The 22818-nt window shown below is 34.2% G+C and overlaps 3 protein-coding genes and 1 long non-coding RNA gene across 4 annotated transcripts; 2 read left to right on the top strand and 2 right to left on the bottom strand.

Moving 5' to 3' along the window:
- Positions 1-7574: 7574 nt before the first annotated feature.
- Positions 7575-8665, top strand: LOC139100076 (uncharacterized). The gene is made up of 2 exons (XR_011545400.1): positions 7575-7688; positions 8085-8665. It is a non-coding gene; the product is annotated as an uncharacterized lncRNA (long non-coding RNA).
- LOC139100075 (RNA polymerase II transcriptional coactivator-like) lies at positions 8563-9658 on the bottom strand. Its single transcript, XM_070652672.1, has 4 exons — positions 9588-9658; positions 9339-9523; positions 9021-9222; positions 8563-8756 (listed from the first exon to the last, which is right to left on the bottom strand). Exons 2-4 carry the CDS (start codon positions 9390-9392, stop codon positions 8662-8664), a joined length of 351 nt encoding a protein of 116 aa, XP_070508773.1. The 5' UTR covers positions 9393-9523; positions 9588-9658; the 3' UTR covers positions 8563-8661.
- A 55-nt stretch (positions 9659-9713) lies between these two features.
- On the top strand, positions 9714-11321 carry Cypl (peptidyl-prolyl cis-trans isomerase-like 1 Cypl). Its single transcript, XM_070652670.1, has 3 exons — positions 9714-9982; positions 10447-10719; positions 11125-11321. Exons 1-3 carry the CDS (start codon positions 9918-9920, stop codon positions 11297-11299), a joined length of 513 nt encoding a protein of 170 aa, XP_070508771.1. The 5' UTR covers positions 9714-9917; the 3' UTR covers positions 11300-11321.
- On the bottom strand, positions 11317-12515 carry LOC139100385 (glutathione S-transferase E14-like). The gene is made up of 2 exons (XM_070653000.1): positions 12168-12515; positions 11317-11816 (listed from the first exon to the last, which is right to left on the bottom strand). The coding sequence occupies exons 1-2, from the start codon at positions 12513-12515 to the stop codon at positions 11367-11369; spliced, it is 798 nt and encodes a 265-aa protein (XP_070509101.1). The 3' UTR covers positions 11317-11366.
- Positions 12516-22818: the final 10303 nt, after the last annotated feature.

Here is a 22818-nt window from a genome sequence, read left to right as displayed (position 1 = left end):
ACCTGAATGAGTTTGTTTAATGTAAAGAGCTGAAGTTGAGCTGTGGAGCTTGAAGGATGTTATGCTTGAGTGGATGTGGATGCACCTTTTAGCGATGAAATCTGGCGCAACATCGGTGTCCCCCTGGATTTGATGATATCTGACTCAACCCCAGTGTTCCTCTGGATTCGATGATATCCGTCCCTAACCCGGCATTCCTTCAGTTCCACACAGTCAAATATAACAACTCAATCCACAATCTTATCAAACCATTCGATAGATCCAAATTGTATTTGTATTATTCAACCTTTAAGATAACAGAAGTGATAGCTTTTCCATTCATGCATTCACTATTCAGTAATCTCTACCTTATTCCAACAGTTGTCAACGTTTACAAAATTCATGTCAAAATGAGAAAAATTCTTCTAATTTCACTCACAATTTTGGTCATAATTTCAATAGCGGAATCAAAAACTGACAAAGATGATCATCGGAAGTCCCGCGAATTCGCAAAATCTCGAGAAGCTCGTTCGGAAATGAGAGACGCAATGGAAGAAGCAATGAAATTTCTTTACGAAGAAACTTACAAATTGGACTCGGAAGAGCGACGAAATTTGTTAAAAAAATTCATGAGAGGTCAAGTTGACTTTAGAGAAGCATTAGATCTAGCATATGGTGATCGGAAGGAAGAGAGACGAGTAAGAAGTCCAGAACGGGAGAGGAGAATTGAGGAAATAACAGAAAGTTTGAAAAATATGAACAAGAGGAGCAGAAGAAGTGAATTGTAGTGTTTGAGATGTTATTAAATAAATAAATTGAGTCATAGATTTTGATTGGCAAATACAGTGTTGTTAATTGAGGTTCTCTCAGACTGAAGAGACCGAAGATCAAAGACCGAAGTAACTGAATTGACCAAGCTGACAAAACTGACCAAACTGGCCGAACTGGCCGAACTGACCGAACTGGCCGAACTAGCCGAACTGACCGAACTGGCCGAACTGACCAAGCTGATTAAACTGACCGAACTAATCAAACTAACCGAACTAACCAAACTAACCGAACTAACCGAACTGGCCGAACTGACCTAACTGGCCGATGTTGCCGAACTGGTCAAACTGATCAAACTGACCAAGCTGACAAAACTGTCCAAGCTGACCGAACTGACCGAACTGGCCGAACTGAGCAAACTGGTCGAACTGACTGAACTGACTGAACTGGACGAACTAGCCAAACTGACCGAAGAGACCGAAGACAGCCTATGATCTTAGTCCGAAAACCGAAGACGACCGAAGATGACCGAAGATTCTAGAATGCGAAGAAAAACGATCGAAGACCGAAGTCGATCGAAGACGACAAAATATCAGAATTCCCAACTCTGCCTCAACTCCACTAATCTTATCAGACATTTGATAAACCTAATTTCATTTGTATTATTTCAAGAGCATGATAAAGATAACATATTGAATATTACGTGTCTTTTAATTTGTAATTTTCAGTTTATATCCATAATTTGTAGTTTTCAGTTGTCACTTCAGTTCCTCATAAAAAAAATGAAAAAATTCCTCATATTCACCTTCACAATTCTCGTCATTATTTCCATCGCTGAATCAACAGACGATAAAGATGACCGAAAAAAGCAACGCGATCGTGACCGAATGGAAATGAGACAAATTACGGAAGAAGCTGCAAAATTTTTATTTGAAGAAAGTCACATGTTGGAACCGGACGAAAGGAGAACAATTGTTAAAAATTTTATGATGGGAAAGATTGAGTTTGAGGAAGCTGCTGATTTGGCGGCTGGTGCTGAGTTAGAAAAGAGACGAGCAACAAATCCTGAACGAGAGAAAAAGATTAAAGAAATTAGAGATAAATTTAATAAAATGGATAGAAGAAATCGCCGAAATGAGCTTTAAGTCATGCAGTGAAAATTGTTTTTAGAATTTAAAATGTTAATTTGTGTCTTTAAAAGTATCTTGAGCAGCACAAGATGGTCAATCGATCAAAAATCGAGAATCATGCCGAAGTGACTATAAATTGATGTCAGATTTGATTTAAATACCAGATTCATGCCGATTTGAAGTCTGAATTTAGAATCAGACACATGATTATGGTATGGTGCTGGATTTTTGATCGATTAACCGACGGGTGTTCCTCAGGCTATGTAATCAGTACGTATGACAAAATAAAAATTGAATCTGATAAAATTCTGTATTTTACTGAATCTGTTCTTAATCATAATTGACACTTCTCTTAAGAGCATGCCTTATGCCTGCTATGGATAGCATCTGCTAAGGAGTAGCATTTGTTTTAAGATAGCATCTGTCTTGAGGTAGTATCTGCCTAAGAGGATCATCTGTCTAAAGGTAGCATATGCTAAGCCTCGACACATAGTATCTACCTTATCGTAGCCTAGGGACAGCACTTTACATGAAATAAATCAGAAGATGTCGTTAAGTTCTTGATTATAATTTAAGATTGAAATTTTAAGCAATCAACTTGTATCCTAAATTGCACTAACTGTAGTTTATAGTAAGTCGTACAAATGTCAATGCGGTAGGGCAAAACTGTGACCCCAACACGGTGTAGCTCTAGATTGGGGTCAAATTCAGTGAAATGTGGCTCATGTTCTATTTAAATTTGAATCAAATTGGCATAAAATATAATAAAATTGAATAAATGTTAAGGAAAATCTGTAAATTAAGCAAAATAAACATAACCTCAAAAGGGGTGAGGGGGTGGGGTAGAAACCAGTCAGCCTACCCACCCTCTATTTTCTCCAAACAATTTAGACTTGATTTAACCAATAAAACCAAAAAATAATCAAACAAATACCAAAACCAAACAAAAAAAAAGTCAATAAAATGCCATAAAAATCAATAAAACTTTTCTTCATCATGTCTTCATCATTCTCCTTTTCCAACTTTCCTTATCAATTTCACATCATGAGACCAAAAAAGTTTTTTTTTTTATTTCTTTCCCTCAATTGAATTTCATGTCAACTTAAATTTGCCTTTTTTGCTTTGCTTCTTCCTTAATGTACTTGGCACAGATGTTTCATAAATGTGTATTCATATCGATGATGTTGATGATGATGTCGTCATGCTTATGCTTGTACATGTCATATTCGGTTGATATTATGTCAACATGATACCGAGGAGTTGATGAGGAGGTTAGTGGGGCTTGATGGAACTTGATTGGGATTGATGGAGCTTGATGGAGCTTGATGGGGCTTGATGGGGCTTGATGGGGCTTGATTGGGATTGATGGAGCTTGATGGAGCTTAATGGGGCTTGATGGGGCTTGATGGGGCTTGATGGGGCTTGATGGGGCTTGATGGGGCTTGATGGGGCTTGATGGGGCTTGATGGGGCTTGATGGGGCTTGATGGGGCTTGATGGGGCTTGATGGGGCTTGATGGGGCTTGATGGGGCTTGATGAGGCTTGGTGGGGGTTGATGGGGCTTGATGGGGCTTGATTGGGCTTGATGAGGCTTGATGGGGCTTGATGGGGCTTGATGGGGCTTGATGGGGCTTGATGGGGCTTGATGGGGCTTGATGGGGCTTGATGGGGCTTGATGGGGCTTGATGGGGCTTGATGGGGCTTGATGGGGCTTGATGGGGCTTGATGAGGCTTGGTGGGGGTTGATGGGGCTTGATGGGGCTTGATTGGGCTTGATGAGGCTTGATGGGGCTTGATGGGGCTTGATGGGGCTTGATGGGGCTTGATGGGGCTTGATTGGGCTTGATGGGGCTTGATGGGGCTTGATAGGGCTTGATGGGGCTTGATGGGGCTTGATGGGGCTTGATGGGGCTTGATGGGTGCCTTGCGAGGTCTTTGGTCGTACAGATCAATTCCTATCCATGACCTAGCTTAGATGTCTCTTAAAGCTGACTCTAAGGGACCTCAGGAAGCCAGCTTCATCCCCCAACTCACAGTCATGTGCTGCTCGGTTCCAAATATTAACTTCATAAGCACATTCCCATATGATTTTATCGCTTGACATGAGCAAAAACTAAAAGTTATTTTTACTTCTTATTTTTTCGAGCGACAATCTCTTTTCATTTATTTGACTTTCTTGTCAGCTTTTGTTCTGTTCTACTTGATTTGATTTTTATGTTGGCTGTTTGGATGATGATGATGATGTTTATGATGTGCTGTAACTTAGTTGTACAAAATGGGGATGGTAAATGGTCAAGAAATGTAATTAAGGGAGTGAATAAGCAGGCAGAATAAATAGCCTAGTGACTAGTGTGTCGGGTTTAAAGTTGGTAGGGCTTGGGGAGTCGGACTTCAACTCTGGATATTCCAGTGGACTCCAATCGGACTTTAAAGTCTGAATTTTTATTGTAATCGAACTCCAGTGAATTTGCACTCTAAAATGAAGTCTTGTCGACTCTGGACTGGACTTAACGACTCTAATGGTTCGAATTCTCAGATTCTCAGGATCCCAGGGAAAGAAGCAAAAAGCATGAATGGTCTAGTTGGCTAGGAAGCCGGGCAATTGACTCAAAGGTCCTGGGTTCGATCTCAAGGAAAGTATTGTCAGATTTGGGTGCTTTTTTTGCTGTTTCTAGGCACATCAACTTGGTTTTTGTGTATTCATGGCACGCAACATGTGGCTAGGCTCATTAAATTGGTATACCCTGGGCCATGTAACTGTCTAGAGTTGGAAAAACAGCAAAAAATCCAGTTTTAAACCTCAAAACCCTTCCAATACCAAATGTGGCATACCACATGTCAGATAACCAGCTATAACTTCGCACAGGAACACTCTCACACTTTGTTGTCTATGGACGTAATTTACCTCAAATCAGCACCTATCCACCCATACCTTAACCATCTCACAACTTTCTTCTCAACCAAAGTTACCATCCCTTTTCCTCAACAAATCTCAAAGTTTCCCTCAAGCTATAATAAAATGTGAAAATCAAGACTTTAACTTTTCCTTTACTCTTCCTGTCAACCACAAGTGAGCAAGTTTCATCACAAAAATAAATAAATATGAGAAAAATGAAGCACCAAAAAAAAAGAAGGGAAATTAAAACTTTTTTGAGTAAATAAAATTGGAAGGAAAAATGAGATAAAAGTTTAAGGAATTTCCCAAAAGGAATGTTGAAGCTATTTACATTGTTTTTGGATGGGAATGTTAGGTGTTGATGCAGTTGTGAGGAATTTGTGGGCTGTGGCAATCGTGTGTGATTGAAATTGCCACAAACTATATGTTGTGTACGGTTAAAGTCGATGATAACATTTAAGGTTTGCGGGCTGTCTACAGACGTTCTTTAAATGTGAAAATAGGCTCCCGTGCTCCCCTGCCAAGGAAGTAAGATTTGAGAAAGTGCGGTGAGCAATAATAGGTTGCTTAGAGTTGGCAGGACTTCGGGAATCCGGATTCCTTAATCAAACGTACCCCAGAAATCTAATTTCATCATCCAGCCCTAATATCCTTTCTTAGTCTTCTTTATACAGGTTGAGGTCGGAGATATTGGCAATTAGCAGACGGAAGCCAGTGACAGAGTAAGCTTTAGGCGTTAACCTTGGTCTTTTATTGGTCTGACTCGGTTCTGACCCTAGACTAACCCTGATCTGACCTCGGTCTTGACTTTGTTCTGACCCCGGTTATTGTGCCACCGCACATCTCAGTAGTAAGCATCCATTCCGAAACCGCACACTACATTCCTTTAATTTATTCAGTGTTTCGCGACGCAAAACAAAAAGCTTAAACAATTCAAATTCCAAATAAATTGCACCTCATAAACAACCCCAAACAAAAACAAATTTTTCACCACAAATACAAACCAAAAAAATAAAATAAATCCCATCTGACATTTGACATGAAAATTCTCATCATTCTTAACTCTCATCTCCAACACTTTTTATTTTTCGTCTCATTGCACAAAAATCTTCTTTATTATTTCCTTATAGCACACTCAATATACACTCAATTTACCGAATGTGTTAAACATGTACTTAACCTGTCATTCACTCAATTCACATTCTATTCAGTTTTCGGTATGGTTTTGGATTGTTTTTTTGGTGAGAAGAAAATAAAGGAATAAAAAACATGCGAACATAAATTGAGATTGGAGGGAAATTTTGGGGATTTTAGAGCGCATTTTTTGGGGGTTTTTAGGATCAACACTCTGCATCTGTGGATAGGATTGGGGGTTTGTGGGGTATTTGAGTGGAATTCATCCATAAATTGACTCAAAACTGCTGATGAAGATTGATAGAAATGAGGAATTATTTTACAATGTTGTACCCCCTGCCCCATGCCATTGCGCATGGGGTAAAAAGCTAGACATACCTTAATCTTGATGAATCATCGCTATATGCCGATTTTGACTCACAAAACCACATTTTTAGAGTATTTTTAAAGACAAAATTCCAAAACTACCCATGAGCAGTCTATTAACCCCACCATCCCCCACCCAGCGTGCCTTCCAAATCGTGGTGCACCGGAGAAATGTTTGACTTACCTTAGTTTTCATGGAGCATCGCTAAATGTCACAAAACTGCTCTAAAGTATTTTTAGACCAAAATCTGCATTAAAATGAGAACTGTCCCTCCTCTCCTCCATTTACCCCGGGGCAGAATGCTACCCCCTTCACCCTCTCCTTCCATCTCCATCCAGGACAAATCACAATTCCATACAACACAACACAACACACAATCAATATTGTGCTACACAATAACAATAAAAGCAATAAGCGTGAAACAGAACAAGTGTTTATGGTGGCATTTATGTCTGCTTGCTATCGTATATGCTTTTTGTATTTGATATCGACACAAGAATCATCATGAGTAGAAAAGCGAGATAAAGATGAAAATAAACAAGCAGTCAATCGCTTGTCGCTTTAATTTCCGCTCAATTTGCTTTGCATTTTTTTTTCTATTGCTGTATTCAGGCATTGATGGCTTGAATTTTGTGTGCTAGTTATTTTTTTGTGGGATATTGTCGATTTAGCAGGTTTAATTGAGGCTTTTTTTAGATGAATTTTGAGGGATATAAGGTGAGGATTAGATGGCTTTAGGGATTAATGTTGGAGCTTTAGATGGCATTGGGGGTTTTGGGGAAGCAAACGTCTGACTCTAAAGCTGACCAAATGTCAAGTGTGCACCTTCATGTGACTTACAATTTGCTATCTCCGAACCCTTACTTAATTCGCTAGACTTACATATCAACTGTGATCCATGACCTCCCTCAGAGTAGACTAGGGTCAGACAATGGTCAAATTATGGTCAGAACAGGTTTAGAAAGGAGTCAGAACAGGGTTGAACCAGATCAATGTCAGAACAGAAACAGATTAGAATCAGACTAGACTCAGACCAGACTTACTTACTTACTTACTGGAACCATGCTCCGACTTGCAGCCTAGGTTATTACAAAAGAGTCAGACCAGAAAGGTTGCAAGAACTTCGACAAATTCCAAATTTAATGTTCCTGTCTATAATTAAAAATTCCTCCATAAAACCACACAACAATTTGAGAACAACTGGATTAAAAACATAAAAAAAATTTCAAACATCTGTCAAGTGGTTCTGCTTTTTGTCTACAATCGATGCTTCATTCAATTGAATATTTTGTTACAAATACTTATTGTAAGGCACAGGTTCAATTGAGCAAGTTGATATAATTTTTATTTGAGTTTTAAAAAATGAAATTTTTTATTTTTTTGATCAAAATTTTTGTGTTTTGTGGATTGACTTGTGAGTATAATTAGATTTTAGGATAGTTATTTGGATGATTTTGTTAGCAAGTGTCTGATAATGACGCAGTGGTTGCAAACCTTTGGTTTTTGACGGCACAATTTGGTGGGAGGTTCAAACTGAAGCCGAACCAAGCTTGCGGTTCATGGCGATTATTTTTCAATTTTGGCTGTACCGTAGGATACAGGTTGCCCACCACTGCATTTAGGGAACGTTCGTAAATTACATAAGCAATAGAAACCCTTCCAAAACAGAGTCTTTACCCCTTCCAATCCCTCCTCCCTCGCTGTAAGCCTCCACCGTTGCCCTAAGCTTCACTTCTCGCCCAATGGCTCCCTACTAGGCGTTACATAATTTCCAAACCTACTCTATACCAATTTCCCCTTCACTTTTCAGCATGTTTTTCCGAAGAATCATCCGAAAACACCAAAATTCGTCGATCTAAAGTGGAAGAATTAGCTGCCCAGGAATTAAAAGCATTGGAAGAAGTCTTACAACAAAATTTACCATTTGAAGAAAGTTATGCAAATTTAATGAAGAATTTTGTCGACTACCGTAATAAGTACGAAGAAGCATTGAATGAGAAGCTACCGAGAATCTCTGGATATCCACCGATGCATACAAATGCATGAATGTTTGATTTGAGCGGGATGGGGTATCATATTGAAGGGCTTGGGGTTGTTGAGGGACGGGGCTAAGGAGGCAACTCCTTAACCCAGTGGTGGACAACCTTTTGTTCACGGCACACTTATATGGCAAACCTGGGCCAAAACCGCTAATAACTTAAGGTTCAAGACAGTCTAGTAAAGTGTACCGCGGCACACAGGTTGTCCACCACTGGCTTAAAGGTTTGATTAAATAAAATCCACAATAATTTCTTGTCATTTAAATCATTTTATTTGTAATTAAAAAGTGTTAAATAAAATCAAAGATTAAAATTGGATTAAAACACAATAAAAGTTGAATTAATTAATTAATTTTCAAACTTAATTTCTGGTACGAGATCCAACAACTGCTGCCATTCTTTCTTAGTGAGTGTTATTCCCGATTTTCCAGGACGGTATTGACCTGTTGGAGATAGAAATGAAAAAAGTCATATTGTTAGTTGTTGTGAAGGAGGGTGAGGGGCACTAGGGGGTGTTTAGGGAAGGGGTCGACTCCTGAAACCCTAGACTAGACACTGGGGTAAATTGACACCGGGGTAAATTGACACCAGGGTCAAGTGACACCAGGGTCAAGTGACACCAGGGTCAAGTGACACCAAGTAGGTACTCAGAGGGAACCAAACCCCAAGACACCCATATGACAATTCCAATAAAATCCCATTCCTACCTGTTCCTTTATCCATATAATATTCACGAATATTAAGATACTGTTTGCCTTTAAATGAGCTCAAGCTGACACGACGATTTCGGTCCAGTTCCCAATATGAATTTCCTTGATCATCAGTTTTGGTCGAGTCGCTGCCTCCTTTAGAGTCGTTTCCACTTTTTGTGTCGGTTCCGCTCTTTGACTTCTTGGCTGGTGGATTTCTCTAGAAAATTGAGATGAATTAAGGCATGGAAATTGAGGATTTTTGGGTCTAAATGACTTAATGAGCCTTAAATTGATGGAATTTTGATGATTGCCATGACAGGCATTACTACTTACATCTTCTGGACCTGAGTCTGAGTCTGAATCTTCTAATTTCTTATTTTTTGGCATTTTAATGCAGAATTTACTAAAAATTGTTGGTAAACAAAAGAAATGTTGTTTATTTTGGCGCGGAACTTGAACTGTCAGTAGGGAATTTTAGGGATTGATGCTGAATGTGCTTTTAGGATGAACTGTCTGGTCTGCAATTCAATCAGTTAATGATGAAATTGAATCTAAAATGAGGAAATTTTCAGTTTTATTTACCTGGACTCGAGTGGATTTTGAGAAACTTTTGACCGGTTTTTCAAAGTAAATATGATGCTATAAAAGTTGCTATAAAAGATGCTATAAAATGTTTCATTATGAGCTGATTATTTGGTGGGAAACTTAACAGCCGGTTGTGTTTATTCAAAATATAAACAATTCAAAGTTTTTGAAGATTTTTGGCAGAATTTTAAATAAAATCGACAGTCAGGCTAAGATTGATCAGTTTTAAAGTGGGCATAAGGTTGCAAGGAAGTTGAATAATTTAGTTAAATTTGAGGATATTTTAGTAATTTTGTGAAATAAATTAAAAAGAAATAAAATTGAAAAATGTCACACAATAGTGGAATTCCTGATAAAATGTGGCAGCCACCACTTGTAACCTTTGACACAACGTAAGTATTGGAACTAGACCAACTGACATTTTTTATAAAAATTGTCTAATTTTAAAAAAATTTTAAAAATTTTAATTCAATTTTTTAAATTTTTTCATATTTTTTCAAATTTTTTAAAATTTGTTAATTTTTTTAAATTTGAATTTTTTTAAATTTTTTAAATTCCATTTTTTTTTTTATTTTTTTTGATTTTTTAAATTTGATTTTTTAAATTTATATATTTTAAATTTTTCTAATTTGTGAAATTTGAATTTTTTCTTTTTTAAAATCTAATTTTTTGAATTTTTTAAATTTTAAATTTTTTGTAATTTTTCAATAATTTCAAATTTGATTTTTTCAATTTTTTAAATTTCTTAAAATAAATTTTTTGAAATTTCAAGTTTTTCAAATTTTTTAAATTTTTTAACAATTCAATTTCAATTTTTTCCAATTTTTTTTAAAAATTTCAAAATTTCCTTTTCCAGCCTCGGAGAATTCTCAATCGAGCTCTACTGGAAGCACGCGCCAAACACATGCCGCAATTTTGCTGAACTAGCACGTCGCGGATATTACAATGATGTCATTTTCCACAGAATCATCCCAGATTTTATGATTCAAGGAGGTGATCCAACTGGAACGGGACGTGGTGGAAGTTCAATTTATGGACCAACATTTGCCGATGAGTTGCATCCTGACTTGAGACATTCTGGTGCAGGAATATTGAGTATGGCTAATGCTGGACCGAATACTAATGGAAGGTAGGAATTTTAGGGGAAAATTGTGGAAATTTTAAGAATTTTTCAATTTTTTTTAATTTTTTAAATTTTTATAAGTTTCAAACTTTTTTAAATTTTGTAACTTTTTAAATTTTGATTTTCTTTTAAATTTTGAAACTTTTTTAAAATTTTCAATTTTTTTTTAATTTTTCAAATTTTTTTAATATTTTAATTTTTTTTTAAATTTTCAAATTCTTTCTAAATTTTTAAACATTTTTTGAATTTTCAAATTTTTAAAATTCTTTCAATTTTTTTTTTTTAAATTTTCATTTTTTTTAATTTTTTTTAAAATTTCAAATTATTTTAAAATTTGCAATTTTTTTTAAATTTTTTCAATTTTTTTTTAAATTTCTAAATTTTTTTAATAATTTTGTCAATTTTTTCCAGTCAATTTTTCATCACATTAGCGCCATGCCAGCACCTTGACGGTAAGCATGCCATCTTCGGACGCATTTACAGCGGCATGCAAGTCATCAAACGGATGGGAAATGTCGACACCAACAACAATGATCGACCATTAGAGGATGTGAAGATAATCAGTGCTAAAATTGATAAATATTGAATAAAAACCTCAAAAAATTGAATTTAAAATTTCTTTTATTTGACTCAAAAAAGTACAGAATGTCCACTTATGCATCCACAGCCTCCTCATCCTCATCACTTCCTTTCTCCAATTCCTTACTCGTTATATGATCCCATTCATGTATAATATGTGAATAATTCTTAGATTCACGAAATATTTCCACAGCTATTTTTCCATTATATTCCATACCATGCAGACACTTAAGGACATAATCAGCATGACGTTCAGCACCTTCACGATTTATCTCATAACTTGGATGTGATTCAAGCATTTTTAAATATTTTGTTAGTTTTGGAAACTTTTCAGCATTAATTGGAATCAAATAGTTCAAGGTGCTTAATGTTGTCCACATGCTGAAATCAGCCAGAGTCATGACTGGTGCTGCTATGTACTCATTATCATCAATGAAGAAATTCTCAACACTTTTATAGCCGCGAATGACACGATCGATCTTATCTTGAGAGATTGTCTTCTCGCGGCCATCACAGAGGGGATCCTGGAATGGATTTTTGGGGTATGATCAATAGTTTGGTCAAGAATTGTAGATTAGGGGATAGGAGGGGGTAGTGAGGGGTTGATGGATGGCTGCAGATCGTTGATGGGGAGGGGGTAAGAGGGTGGATGGGTGTTGGAGGTAGTAAGAGGGAGTAGGAGGGAGTAGGAGGGTGACGAGGGGTTGGGGGGAGTAGGAGGGAGTAGGAGGGAGTAGGAGGGTGTAGGAGGGTGTAGGAGGGATTAGGAGGGAGTAGGAGGGAGTAGGAGGGAGTAGGAGGGAGTAGGAGGGAGTAGGATGGTGACGAGGGGTTGGGGGGTAGATGGGGTACTTTCCAAACCCAAATTTACTCACGCAAATCTCAAAAAGCCTCGCAAACAAGTAGCTAGCCTCAAAGAACAGCCTCTCATTGACCAAAGTCCTCTTAACAAAGTCACGTGGATAAAGTTGACCATTTTTGCAATACTTTTCAGCCAAATAAATCATGATTGCATGACTATCCCAAACAGTTGTGCTGCCATCGACTAGAGATGGAACCGTACCCGATGGATTGATTTTAAGGTATTCTGGTGTCAAGTTGTCTTCGCGGAATAGATTAATGTACTTTAATTCAACATCGACGTCAAGCTCACGTGCAACTAAGTATGCAGCACGACATGATGGGCTTGATGAGACATAGTAAAGTACTAGATTGCTTGACATTTTTTTGAACAATTTCACAACCGATGAATTTAAAAATAGAATCACTGAAATTGATCACGGTAAGCTTTGCTGCTGTCGCGTTGAAATTTCGATCGGAACTGAAAGTGAGAAAGTGAAAAGTTTGAATATGAGAATTTCGTTAAAGTGGGTCAGTGGGTTGAATGAGAATTTGGAAGAGGATTAAGTAGGAAATAAACAATGTTGAAATTTGAACAAATTTGAAATTAGAAAAAATTGAAAAAATTGAAAAAATTGAAAAAATTTAAAAAATTTAAAATTTAAAAACTTGAAAATTTATTATATTTAAATTAAATAAATTGAAAATTTAAAAGATTTAAATAAAAAAAAAATTATTAAAAATTAAAAAAAAATTAGAAAAATTAAAAAAAAAAATAGAAAAATTAAAAAAAAAAAATTAGAAAATTAAAAAAAAAATTAAAAATTTAAAAAAAGTAAAAAAATTGAAAAATTATTGAAAAAAAGTTAAAAATCGCATTTTAACATTAAGAAATGAAATTCAAAACAAATTTTTCCTATAATTTTCCACTGCGCATGTCCATCCCCACCACATCCTCACCATTCGTATCCTTCCCTTCCAAAATATTTCGAACTCTTTTGTTCCCACTACTTACATCCGATTCATCCCCAACAGTCTCACATCGTATAAACATTTCGAAATTATTCTCAGTCAATTACTTTATGCTGACATGACCGCACTCGTTGACTGACTTTTTCCCAAATTTTTTTCGTCTCGTCTTTCTCATCATCACTTTCGCTTTTAACATCAACACAATACATTATGTCAATATAAATGCATGAGCATAAACATGCTTGTTGTTGTCCAATATGTATTGAATCAATGTCATGCTTGATTTGTCCTTGTGATGAAATTTTGGGGGTTTTGGTAATTTATATGATTAAAAATTAAACATTTTTTTAAAAATTCAAAAATAAAACTTCAAAAATCCGAAAAATAAATTAATAAAAATTAAAAAAATAAAAATAGAATTAAAAAAAATTAAATAAAAATTCTATAATTTTTTTAAATATATTTAAAAAATATTTAAAAAATTCAAAATTATTTAAAAAATAAAAACAAAACTATACAAAAATTTAAAAAAAACTAAAAAAATTAAAATAAATTAAAAAATTCAAAAAAATAAAAAGAACAATTCAAAAAATTTGAAAAATTAAGAAATGTTAAAAAATATTTAAAATTTAAAAAATTCAAAAAATTTAATAATAATTTTTTAAAAAATTTAAAAAAACATTTGAAAATTTAGAAAAACATTTGAAAATTTAAAAATCATTTGAAAATTAAAAAAAAAAAATTAAAAAATTCTTTAAAAAATTCAAAAAACATTTTAAAAATTCAAAACATTAAAAACAAAAATCAAAAAAAAATTCAAAAAATGTAGAAACATTTTAAGTTTTTTTGAAAAATCTAAAAAAATTATAAAATTATTTGAAAAATCTAAAAAAATTATAAAAATTGAAAAATATTCCAAAAAACTCAAAAAATATTTAAAAAATTTAAAAATGCTAAAAAATAATATTATAAAATATCATAAAATGCTAATAAATAATAAAAAATAAATTCCCAAAAATGAAAAGAAATTAAAAGAAAATTAAAAAAATTCAAAATATTTTTAAAAAATTGAAAGAAATTTAAAAAATTTAAATAAATTCCCAAAATTTAAAAAAATTAACAAAAAAAATTAAAGAAGTTTAAAAATTTAAAAAATTCTAAAAAAAAATTAAAAAATTACAAAAACATCCAAAAAATTAAAAAAGTAATTAAAAAAATTTAAAAAAATTAAAAAATCCTCAAAAAATTCCCAAAAAATTCTCCCAAATTCATTCACAAGGAAATTGATTATCCCACTCAAAATACACCTAAAAATATCAAGCACATATAAGAGAATAATAAAATGAAATGGAGACATATCCCAAGCATATACATATCAAGTAGTACAGTCACATAAATATAGACATGAGTAAAAAAAAAATATAAAATAAATATAAATACTGTACATCAATATGTATATAACATGAGATGAACAAATAAATTATTCATTTAAGGAAGGATGAAGAAAAAAAAAGGAATAAAATTGACCGTATGCCATGAAAATTCACATTATAGGCCATCGTATCGATTGAATAGCAATTTCTGTTTTTTGTGTCTCATCAAATCGGTTATTTTATTGCCATTGACATTCTAGACTGTATTTTGTATTCGATTGGCATTATTTCAATTATTTTCTTTTGATTCCTTTTCAATTGCTTTATCTCCGTTTTTCCTTTAACTGGATTGGAATCGAATTTTGGGACAAATTGGATAGACAAATATTCATCTTGATGGTTTACTCCGGGGCACACATAAGCGTATATGGACGTACATAGGGGCACATGTGTCTTGATGCCTTACCCCAGGGCGTTATCCCCGAAGAACCAAATGATTCTCAATACTTTACCCCAGGGCTCCATCTCAGACTTGCCTCATGAGTCCCAATATTTTACCCCGGGGCGCACAGTCTGGCAACAGTCTTATGAGTCCTGATACTTTACCCCGGGGCGCACAGTCTGGGAAGAGTCTTATGAGTCCTGATGCTTTACCCCGGGGCGCACAGTCTGGAAGAGTCTTATGAGTTCTGATGCTTTACCCCGGGGCGCACAGTCTGGGAAGAGTCTTATGAGTCCTGATGCTTTACCCCGGGGCGCACAGTCTGGAAGAGTCTTATGAGTTCTGATGCTTTACCCCGGGGCGTACAGTCTGGGAAGAGTCTTATGAGTCCCAATACTTTACCCCGGGGCGCTGTCAGGTCTATTAGGCCTAATTCTCTACCCCAAGGCACAATTAAGGGAAAAGTCTTGATGAAAATCATGATTTCTGACATTTTACCCAGGGCGGATTCAGACATCAAGTCATCCTTCATGTTTCCTTAAACTAAAGATTTCTGTTAAAAAATCAATCAAAAAAATAATAAGAAAAATTGAAAAAAATATTCAAAGTCATCCTTTTATCTTAGAAGGTCAACTCTACCCCTTCCCCACCTACCCCCACTCTCTTTAACTCTCCCCAAAAGTCTGCGTACAAAAATTATTTAAAACAATAAAAAAGCGCGCAAAAATTTTTTCATTTTAAAACTTTTTCGATGCCTTTTTCAAAATATTTCTTCATAAAATTCAATAAAAAATCCCCAAAAAAACAGCAGCGAATTTGACTCTTCATCTTCGAGATTCTCTTATTCAATTAAAATTCCAAAATCGTCGCTTTTTTTACAAGAAACAAGCACAAATAAATGGAGGATGTAAAAAAAAAAAATTCCCAGCTTTTATTGCCCGCACCCCGTTCAATTTCAGTTCTTTTTTTTATTGTTTGCTTATCGCCTTAACAGCAAAAAATAATTTTTTTGTTACGCTGCCTTTTTCCATTTATTGTTTTATATTTTAACAATACAAATGCCACATTACAAATGGGTCTGCTATTAAAATAACTAAAGAACTGAGTTTTATACTCGATGTTTTAAAAGTGGCAATCAGATAGGCTTTATATTCTTGACTCGAAATCGACTCGGATTTTGTTTTGAAATGTTGACTCAAGTTGACTCGAATGGAATCAAGAAGACTCAAGTTGACTTAAAAAGGATTCAAATAGACTCAAGTTGACTTAAAAAGGATTCAAATCGACTCAAGTTGAACTCAAGTTGAAGTCCAGTTGTACTCAAGTTGTACTCGAGTTGACTCTAGTTGAACTCAAGTTGAACTCAAGTTGAGCTCAAGTTGAAGTCAAGCTGAACTCAAGTTGAACTCAAGTTAAACTCAAGTTGAACTCAATTTGAACTCAAGTTGAACTCAAGTTGACTTAAAGTTGATTCAAGGTGACTTGACTCCATACAAAATTTGAGTCAATCCCAAGCTCTGTTGCCATTTGAAATCCAATTGGAGCAATCGAAATCTAGACTTGAAAATTGAATTGTTGATCCCACAAAGACATAGGATCAGTGCTGGTCAATCTGATTTTTTTAGCGGCATAACTTGACTTACCACCATCGACCAAAACTGCACACAGCTGTTAAAATTCATGACATTTTCAAGATTTTTTGTCAGCACACTCCTGTAACTCAGCACCCAGATTGTCCACCACTGACATAGATCAATAAACATTGTTCATTGAAATTATTTCAATATTTATGCTGGCAGTTAAGTCTAATGACATTTATCAAGGTTAAACAGTCTCTTTTATTTGAAATAAGTGTACCACCGCATACAAGATCTCCATTAGTCCTAACCAAAGCTGCATTCCTATTTTAAATATTTAAAAATAAATTTTGAGATTTTTTAGCATATTTTTTTGGGTAAATTCATACCATGGATACGCTTCACGTTCAATATCATTTCCAATTTTTGATTTTCCACAATACAACTCGAGATCATTAGCCTTCGAGCGACTGCACATAATGTTAATAAACAAGATTATCAAAATTTTAAATCTCATCTTATAGGCATGTAGGTCAAAGGTCTGAATATTTTAAAGGAATATTCCAGAATATTTAAATATTGATGCCTAAATAGTTGTGGCAACGTGTCAAGCTTGCTTAAGTAGTAGCTTATGGCAACAAAATCACTCTGTCTACTCTGTAGACCTCAATAAGACTGAGAAAATTGAAGAACTTTTGCTCAAAATTGATATGAACAAAAATAACTCAAAAAATCACCATTTTAATGCTGATAAGGTCAATTGGCAGGCTAAAGCCGGTTATAGACGATATTTGAGGGAGGTCATGGATCACAGTTGATCTGTACGGCCAGCAAAGTCAGTATACTGCTTATAATCTTGATTAACTTGGTATCGGAAATTTGCAAGTGGTAGCCAGCGATAGAACCAGCATCAGGCGACTCCTGTGGGAGTTCATGTTCATTCACAACTGATCTGTACGACCAGCGAAGTAAGAAGAAAGTAAGTAAGGAATCATGAGCAACTTGCGTGCCGCTGTACACTAGTGTGCCGTCAGCAACATTATGAGCCGCATGCCATGTACGTGACTTACTACCTAGGTGTACTGTTGGACCGACAAGATTGATCCATCACTGCTGTACACCGACCTACCCAAATATTCATAAAATTGACACAAAACTCAAATAAAACAAAGAAATTTCATCACTTAATTGTCATACTTTATCATATCCATCAACACAATCAATTTGTGCTGTTTTAATTTCATTAAAAAAACTTAAAAGTCTGCAAAAAGCAGCACAAACAATTGTCAAAATGAATATTATTTCATCAACTGCAACATAAACAGAAGTAGAACAAAAAAAAAATAAAAGTTGGTTTAAAGCCATTAATCTCATAATGGATTCTAAATGCATTTCATAAATAACAATTTTACCCATTTTTATGCTTATAATTTCTCATTCAAACTGACGCTTTATGAGATATTCCGTATCGTTCCCAGCAGCACTATATAAATAGTTTTGATAAATAGATAGAAATGAAGTTGGTTGTTGGGGATTGTTGGGGATGGTGAGGTGAAGAAGCGCATTTTATGGTGATATTGTGATGCTCAGCTTCAAAAATGTCCAATTTGACGCTCAGCTATGAATTATTGGTTATGTTGCTCAGCTTCAAAAAAGTAAGTCGTAACGCTCAGCTTCAAAACAATAAGTTATGAAATTCAGCATCAAAATAGTAAAATGTGACGCTCAGCTTCAAAATTGTCGATTATGATGCTCAGCTTTAAAATGCCACTCATGAAGCTCAGCTTTAAAAATGTTACTTATGACGCTCAGCTTCAAAATTGTCACTCATGACGTTCAGCTTCAAAAATAATACCTATGACGCACAGCTTCAAAAATGTTACTTATGACGCACAGCTTCAAAAATGTTACTTATGACGCTCAGCTTCAAAAATGTTACTTATGACGCTCAGCTTCAAATTGTCAATTTTGACGTTCAGCTTTAAAATGTCAATTTTGACTTACAGCTTAAGAATTGGTGTTGAGACGCTCAGCTTCAAAATTCTCCCAATCATCATTGCGTACGCCAACCTCATCCACAACCCCAAACTGCCTCAAAAATCACCTCAATCAACCCCAATCACTTGCTACATGAGAATAATCACTAAATAACAATTTTTTATGCACAGCTGAAAAATTTTTGTTAATTAAATGAGAGCAAGTGAAAATTGCAAAATGTTCCATTCCCCTCCTCCCCCACCGTCTGTTTCATTCGCATTTATCTCCGTTCACTCATATTGTTCAGCTTCAATGAATATAAACACCATTAAATTATTACGTGTGTAGTCATAACAGAATTAACAATTTGTACAAAACTGCAATGATTGTTTTGTAAGGAATTCAGGAGGGTAGGGGTGGGAAGGGATTCCTTGTGGGTATAATTGTGGGGAATTGGGGAAGGAGTGGAGGGGAGTGACATGGGGTAACAAGGGAGAAGGTGAGGGACAAGATGGAAGGTTGAACCTTAAACACCAGTTTTTGGATGAAATTGGTCAATTTGATAGGATTTATTGAGGAAAAATTCCACCATACCTGCCTGTCTCCATAAATAGTGTCATGCTGCGCCCCGGGGTAAAGGGGGGTAAAATTCATTTTCTTGCATTAATCGGTCAGTAAATGACTCATAAAATTGCAGAAATTCAGCAAAAAACATAATATCAAACTATTGCGGAACAGATCGGTTCAGATGGACAAAGAGGGTAAGAAGGGTAGGAAGGGTGCATAGGGTTGGGTAGGTGAAGTGGGTGGGGTGGATCGTGAGGATACAAGGAAGGGTTTAGGGTTAAAATTTAGCATATTTGCCCCTCAAAACTCAAATTTGAATAAAGTTGAATAATATTGTCTAATACCCCACCCCCATTGCCCCTCGAGGAGTTAGGGTCTGACCCCTTCCCATGTCAAACAACTTCCAAATTAAAATCATTCTAATGGATGTTAGTTCTTTCATGTCGGAGTAATAAATGAGATTATTATTAAACAATGTACAGCACATTATGATGTGCTTTTATGTTCAGCTTTTCATTACGATATTTCAAATGCATGATGGTGTTTTATATATTTTGATGATGATGATTTGTTTGCACTTGATTATTTGTGTGTGAATTGCGCTTCGGATGTGCAACATGTTGATATGGAAATTTGATGGATGTTGAGCGACTAATTGAGTAATTTTGGAGTTTTTGAGTGGATTTTGGGGGGTTTTGAAGGGGAATTTTGGGGGAAAATTGATGTGAATTGGGGTAAAAGGGTTAAATTACCCCGGGGGACACTCCCTCGGGGTGTGCAACTTAGGTGATTAGTGACAAAAAAGTGAGAAATGAGACATAAAATTGACAATTTTTGTCACTTGAGTTGACCGTCACTCAGCACACCCTCTGCTGCTACCAAACCCCCCATCTACCCTCCTCACCTACCCCACATCCACCCCTTTACTCCATTATAAGTACCACAATTTTTAAACAATTCTATTTCAATTTCAAAAAGGACCAAAAAAATTAAAAATTCTAAAAAAAATAGTATTTTATGATAATTTGAAACATTATGAAGCATTAGCATAATTTCTAATGTTGAAAACCGACAGATTGTGGCTCGTGTGGCAATGGGAACAAAAGTTGTGAAAATGGAAATTAGTATTTAAAGGAACATGAGGAATAACATTTGATAATTGTGACGAAAATTATTTAATAAATGAGAAAGTTTTTTTTTTTGTGAATTTTTAAAGGTTTTTTTGGGGATTTTTGTGGGAATTTAATTAAAGAGTTGAAAATTGAAATAAATAAATAAATTTGAAAATAATTTAAAAAATAAAAAAAAATTAAAATTGAGAAAAAAATAATTAAAATTGAGAAGAATTAAATAAAATTGAAAAAATTAGAAAAAAATTAAAAAAATAAAAAAAAATCAAAAATTTGAAAAATAAGAAAAAAATTGAAAAATTTGAAAAATTTGAAAAAGTTGAAAAAACTGAAAATAATTGAAAATTAAAAAAAAAATATTAAAAAAAAAAATTAAAAAAATTTAAAATTTTAAAAAAATAAAAACTTAAAAAAAATAAAAAAAAAAATTTAAAAAAATTTAAATTTAAAAAAACATAAAAATTGAAAAATTAGAATAATTTTCAAAAACATCCAAATTCTAATTAAGTCATTAATCTACTCAAAATTCACAAATAAAGCCAAGAATATTAACTTAATTCACACAAAACACCCCCAAAAAAAATCCCATATAACTTAAATTAGATTTGTTTATTTTGTCTCGAAATTTTAAATCAAATTTTGCACCCATTTTATAATTTAATTTATTTTACCCCTCGTAGCTACAAAACAGCACATGTACACATCAAGCATACACACAGATAAACACAAATATCATCTCGTTCATACATAAACATTTTGCGTTTGATAACGATGTGATAATTATGTTTTAATTAACAATTTTCTGAAGCTTTCGCTTATCTCGCACGCACATGATACATTTGTGGTGTGCTTGTTTTTTAATGGATTGATGCTTATTGGTGGTTTTGTGTCTAAATGGCTTCAGGATGTGGAAATGATTCATTAAATTTTGGGAATTATTGAGTAATTTTGATCAGATTTGATGATTTTTTGGTCAAATTGCTCAATTTTGACTGTTTTTGATAAATTTTAGATGTTTTTGGTTGTTTTGTGTTGGTTTATGGTCAATTTTGAATGTTTTAGATGTTTTTTGATTGTTTTTGGTAAATTTTGAATGTTTTTAGGTCAAATTTGGATGTTTTTGACTCATTTTTGGATTTTTTTGATCAATTTTGGTTCTCTAGCCAGCCAACTCCACCCTATCTCAAGACCAACACACCCCCTCTCCCATGATCCCCTTCAAACTCACTGCTAAGACCCCGCCACATCCTTAAAATCCCACAATACCCACAACCTCCCAAAAATTCGCTCCAAACTCCCTCAATCGCTATCAATCCTTACTCATTTTCAGTTTCATTTCCATTTTTTTTTTTTGTTTTATTTTCATTTGTGCGGTGTCGATTCGCATTTTTTATTATTTTGCTCATCTCCATTGATTTGAGTTGTTTGCAACTTTTCTGACTGTATATATATATATATTTTTACAGCACCAATGATAACAACAACAGCAACTTTTTTTGCCGCGCCTGATTGTGTATTGTCATGTTTTAAATAAGCAGATACAGAGATTATGACAAAGGAGACGTTTTTATTATTGGAATGTATCAGGATGGGAGGCTTGGGTTGGGATTGGATGAATGGGTGGATGTGTGGGTTTGGGGGACATTTTATATTGTGATTTGCAAGAAATTTGGTCTTTTTGAAAGATTTAAGTGACAAATCATCAAATAACAGTCAAAATTTACCATAATCAACTAAATTTAGTCAAAAATCAATAAAATTTGGTCAAAAACAATCGAAATTCTTCAAAAACAATCAAAATTGATCAAAAAACAATCAAAATCGGTCAAAAAACAGTCAAGCTTGTTTAAAACATTCAAGATAATCCAAAAACAACAAAAATTGACCAAAAACAACCAAAACATTAAAAATTAGTCAAAAACAATCAAAATAGTCTAAAAACAGCCAAAAATGAGCAAAAAACAATGAAAATTCATCAAAAAACAATCAACATTGAGCAAAAACATCAAAAAAGAGGTTTTAGATCTAGATTCAGTTCTAAATCGTAACGGTTGGGTAGGAGGGTCAAATAATGCAATTCAGAATATTACACAATATCCAAACATTCCCAAAATCAGACCCGAAGTCTCCTAATTTCAGCCAGTTCCACTCAGTAACCTAAAAAATCCCAAAAATAACCAAAATAATTGTCAAAATTTATTCAAAACTAAATGAAAAATGTCAATTTTGCGTCTATTTATTCAGTAAATATCCCAGCAGGTCTCACATCCACCTGAACACCTCCTGGACATGAAACATCATCTAATTTACAAGCATCACATCCTCAACATTTTGTATTTTTTTAATGTTTACATTTCATTAAAATTTTATTATTTTTTACTCATTTTTCATCTCCAATTCCGTTGTTGTTGTTGTTGCTGCTGCTTTATTTCCATTTCATTTCTGTGGCTTGATGAGTATACACCTCATGTTTTTGAAACTTTTTTTTACTTCCAGTTCTATGCTATATCTTTTGTCATTTTATTTCTGTCTTGTTTGCATTTCGTAGCTCATTTTGTAATTAAATTTAATTATTTATTAAAGACTTTTTTTAACTTTTTTTTGTTTAATTTTTTGAATAAAAAGTGAGTTTGGTTTTTGTTTTGTTT

The sequence above is a fragment of the Chironomus tepperi genome, unplaced genomic scaffold, assembly GCF_022539635.2.
Source record: "Chironomus tepperi strain 1889 unplaced genomic scaffold, CSIRO-AGI_Ctep_v1 contig_58, whole genome shotgun sequence".
In the NCBI taxonomy this organism is placed as follows: Eukaryota; Metazoa; Arthropoda; class Insecta; order Diptera; family Chironomidae; genus Chironomus; species Chironomus tepperi.
The sequence above is the reverse complement of the archived record's forward strand: the minus strand, read 5'-3'. Positions and strand labels throughout refer to the sequence as shown.